This window comes from Camelina sativa, chromosome 16 (assembly GCF_030686135.1).
Source record: "Camelina sativa cultivar CO46 ecotype springtype chromosome 16, ASM3068613v1".
NCBI classification, from domain to species: Eukaryota; Viridiplantae; Streptophyta; class Magnoliopsida; order Brassicales; family Brassicaceae; genus Camelina; species Camelina sativa.
This window is the reverse complement of record NC_141895.1, coordinates 28831135-28835870: the sequence shown is the minus strand read 5'-3', so window position 1 is coordinate 28835870 and position 4736 is coordinate 28831135. Positions and strand designations below refer to the sequence as shown.

General features: G+C 35.6%; 1 protein-coding gene across 2 annotated transcripts; it reads right to left on the bottom strand.

Annotated features, from left to right (window-relative positions):
- LOC104752623 (transcription factor LHW) lies at positions 1 to 4136 on the bottom strand. 2 transcript variants are annotated; one of them, XM_087491580.1, is made up of 10 exons: positions 3643 to 4136; positions 3338 to 3512; positions 2632 to 2787; positions 2419 to 2542; positions 2276 to 2335; positions 1133 to 2188; positions 937 to 1038; positions 736 to 849; positions 529 to 654; positions 1 to 423 (listed from the first exon to the last, which is right to left on the bottom strand). In XM_087491580.1, the coding sequence occupies exons 2-10, from the start codon at positions 3430 to 3432 to the stop codon at positions 274 to 276; spliced, it is 1983 nt and encodes a 660-aa protein (XP_087347706.1). In that variant the 5' UTR covers positions 3433 to 3512; positions 3643 to 4136; the 3' UTR covers positions 1 to 273. The 2 variants fall into 2 exon arrangements, with proteins under 2 accessions (XP_087347706.1, XP_087347707.1); XM_087491581.1 differs by having other exon boundaries at positions 3677 to 4091.
- Positions 4137 to 4736: the final 600 nt, after the last annotated feature.

The window sequence follows — 4736 nt, the reverse complement described above, 5'->3', positions numbered from 1 at the left end:
TGGTTGAAAAATAAATTTAACTAATAAAATTACAAGTCCAAAACATAAAATTAAAAAGTGAAAATTCCACACAAATGATAATTCCCAAAAATCGCAAAAAAAAATGTACAAACAAAAAGTTAATAAGAAAAAGAAAACACTTAAAAATCAGACATCTCTGTTTCAGACTGACTCTTTTAAGTTAGTCATAGCGAGCCTAAGTCCTTGTCCTTGAGAGCGGTCCGCTCGTAACCTCTATATAAATCAAAAGCTTTAACCAAACCGGTACGGTCATTACATTGAACAGCCACCAGTAACCGGTAGGGGCATTGTAGCTTTGATACCATCCAAAATAGTTTTAGAGTTGCCTCCACATTTCATTGTCTGCTCCAAGATATTCACTAGCTGCATGAATATCTCCATCCTCGTCACGTCTCTAGTTGCCTACGATACAATATCAACCCGGTTACAGTTTAGATAAGACACATACTAGCACAATATCTCATGTTTCCAAGTTAAACAAACTTGTAACTTATATATACTATATACCTCAACGGTGAAGCGAGCCCAAATCTTGTCTATTCGAGTTTCGATGACACCCTTCAAGATCGTCAACCCTAAGCTTCTGATCCAATCAGCTATTTCTAGAAAGAATCCTCGCTGTTCGCATAACATCTGTCACGAAAAAAAGATTTGATGAAAACAAAGCCGAGACCATGAATTGTTTCTTTTAAAACATTTAGGCAGTAATGTTACCTCAACTTGGAAAATGCGAGGTGGGTTTATATCCTCTACGACGATTGGACACACCATAGACTTTGACCCGACTTCAAAAGCCCATGTTGCTCCTCCACCTTCCTCTTTCATAATCTTGTAACAGCACAAAAAAATGTAAGAACATACACTGATACACAAGACTTGTAATAGAGAAACCAAAATTCTGACTATTCGTTTTACATTAGATTCCCCGGTATGTTTCAGCTTATCAGCATGCTTCGAGACGTTTTGCAAGAAGAGCATGTGCTTTATTGTACGTTCGAGGAGTGCATCAATGCTACACTGTTAATCAAGAACCACATTTACCTATTTGTTAGTAACAATCTTTATAATGGATTGTTTAGTTTGCTGAGAATACTGATAACTTTTCACTTACTTTTGCACCGTTTGGTATGATTTCACGCAACTCCTTGACACGATCTTGAATCATCTGGCGATCTTTAGGCCTTGGTCTTGGATTCTCTCCTGGTTTAAGCCTTTTACGGTTATTAGTTGGTTTTGCAGTTTCATTCTTATTCACCATCCTTGGACTGTCCTCACGCTTCAAGCTGTGTGCTTGTTCAACCCAAGAACTGATCTGAGACCCGTACACCGATGATGGCCCCGGTGGTTGCACGTGTTTCTTTTCAAATAACTGGCTACCTTGAGGGCTACTGTGAGATGGAGTGGTAACCGAAGAATTACTAACTTTAGTCAAAGTGGTTTTGCAGGACTCAGATGTTTCATCCGAGATCTGCTTTGTGGAGGAGCAAGCACCTGAGACCACAGCATCTAACAGATGATCTGTTCCTGAAAGTTCATAACCCGAAGAGCCAAACTCAGGATCCATTTCTTGAATGATCCTAAAGTCAGATAACTCCCTAGTGAGTACTTCAGTTCTCATCTGTGAAACTCCCCAACTGTTGTCACAACCTTTGTTCTTATCATCAAAACCCAACATATCGAACAAGTCATCGCTTCCAAGGGAGCGTTTGGAACTGATGTCGTCACATTGGAGTTGTTGCCCTGCTGCATCCACATTAGACATACAAGAGAAGTTTTGATTCAGCCATGCATCTGGATTTGTTGAAGGTACTGCAACTTCCGCAGGTGTTAGATAACCCATTGTATTTTGCCATCCTCCTTCATTTCTATCTCTCAGATTTGCTTGCTTGATCTGTTCATCCACGAAATTAGAGGGAGCTTCTTCAACCATTTGATGATCTGATGATCCAGTGGAGTTGAAGTGTGGCTTGCTAGTTTCAGCTACGAAAGCTGAAGATTGGAGGATCTTGTGTCCTTGAGAAGGTATTATCCGGGACACTGGCACTCCAATAAAATCAGCAGCAGGTTCATAAGTTCTGTAGTTTTCAGATAAGAGAGCTCCGGGAACACATCCTAGTCGCAAGATAAGACCCTTCACATCATTCACAAACCCCAAGTTCTCCATAATCTGAACACAAAACCGTTTAGTTAAGAACAAGAATCCCCCTTTACATAACAATGTAACTTGTAACTAACTTAAATAGCCAAAACTTACAGGCAGAGAGGAACCGAGTTGAACAACACCGTGAGGAACAACTGGAAAAACTGCAACAGTCTGAGATCGAACGAGTCAAACTTCTGATTAGCTTGAAAATGTATATATACTCAAGTATCCAAATTAGGAAGAAATTGTCACACCTGAATACCAGCAGAGAATTGGAGAAGCATCTCATTAATAACCTCAGGTGGATGAACATCGCGGTTGAAACTGTTTGCTAGAATCCATTGATGATGTCCAGTAAATGCAGCTCGGCCAACTAACCTGAAAATGCAGTTCGTGTGAGCTACTCAGATAATCAAATTCATAAAAACTTCATAAACATAATAGACGGGCAGTACAAGAATACATACCCTTCGCCTACCAAAATAATTCGATTGTTTAACATCATTCTATTTGTAAGCAATTGAACTTTATCATTCCCTTGTGCATCAATACCAAGTCCAGAAACTCTTCGCGGATGTGAGCTTGATGCGGTATCATTATAGCATTCCTCCCAAATCAACAAGCTGCACAAAAAGAAACAAATCGAAAAGTATATGATTAAATGGAATATAAAGAATATACACACGACAAAAAAGATGTAACAATGGTTAAGTTAGAATACAAGAAAAAGATTTTGAGCTAAACAAAGACAAAACGAACAAAGACAAGAAAATAAAAATGAAATGACAAGAGAGTTAAGAACTTGAGACAATTCATAAAACACATAACCAAATGAAAAGGATATGGTTTTTGGTCGACAAAACAACAACAACAAATCGAAAGATTCTTTGAGACAAACAAGATCAAACCAAACACAAAACTCCAAGAAATCAGGAAAACAGAGACAAATAATTCTAGGTCATCCTCGAGATCTGAGTTTTATACCCACTCAAATTCCCAAACTTTCAACTAACAAACAAGTCTTTAAAAATGAAAACTGAATATGTTTGACTGAATATTCAAAACTTTTGGCACATCTAAGAGACATAAACAAACACATTTAGCTAAAATACCCCAAAAAAAGAAGTCCCATTTCAACAATAATAATGAAGAGAAATGACAAAAATGGTATACCTAGAATTTTGACAGCCAATCTTCCAGAAAACAGCATAACACCATTGATTATTAACACACATAGACCTCAAAGCTTCTTGTAGTAAAACTCCCATAGCTTTTCTCTCTTCTCTTCTCTCTCTCTCTTTAGCTCCAACAAGAACGATCTTTTCACTTACAACAGTGCAATTTCAAACTGCCCAGCAAAAAAAAAAAAAAAAAAATCAAAACTTTTTTAACTTCAAAAAAAGAAAACTTAATTTCGAACAAATCTCTAATAAACTATAGAGAAAAAAAAAAAAAAAAAAAAAAAACACATTATTTACATTCTTTTAAGGAGATTGAGGAACAAAGACTAACTTCCACGGCAAGATCCTCTTCCAGCTTGTTTTGTTCTAAGTCCTCCACTTTGTTTCCTCTCAGGATCTAAACTAAAAGCGATCATACTCCGAGCCATTACTTCCCGTAATTATAAAAAAAAAAAAAAAAAGTAGGAAAAGAAAAAGAAAAACTCAAAAACCCAGAAAACAAAAAAAAGTTTGGTTTTTTTTTGCTCTTCTTCTTCACAAGATACTCCAAGCTTCAAGCTTTAAGATTCCAGTAGTACCAGCCATTTGAAATTAGCTTCTTCAAAACAAGAAGAAATCAAATGAAGCTTATTTCTCTCTTTTGTGTGCTTCCTGGTGAAAAATAAAAAAGGTAATGAAAATGGAGGAAAAGGTACTGTCTTCTTAATAATAATAAAAAAAAAAAAACACAGAAGACGATGAATTCGAGAAAGGGTATTGATGTTTAGTAGAAATTACAGGATTGTGCCACTGAGTGGGGTAGTCGAAGTCTTTTGTCTTTTTCCGATGGTGGTAGACGAATAATTTAATTTAATCTTTTTTTTTCTTTTTCTTTTTTTGAGGTAATATCCTAAAAGTTTTGTTTTTAGATAAAAACAAAAGAGATAAAGGAAGAAAAATATTAAAAGACGTTCCCAAATATATTTATTAAAAACATTAGAATTTAGAGGATTTATGTACTTTGTAGTTGTTGTTGTTGTTGCCAATAAATTAAAGTGGATTTTTTTTTTTTTTCTGTGATTGCTTCCCGTATTTACGGATTATTTTAATATATATATATATATATATATTACTATCATTTTATATTTTTTCTAAGAAAATCACTAAAACACTCTTTGGTTCAACACTTACAACCTCGATCAACTAGTAGTAACTAGCTAGTTCATTCACATATTACATTAAATGAGGTATACTCAAATGAATCTTGCCAATAAACATCTCTCACAATTTGCTTTTCCCTAACTGTATAAGAACCAAATTAAATGCTTAACGTTCCAGAAATACACATCATAATTCATAAGCATGGTAAGACAAAACCCACCACAAGCCTCTCAAGATTGTAAAAACTAATA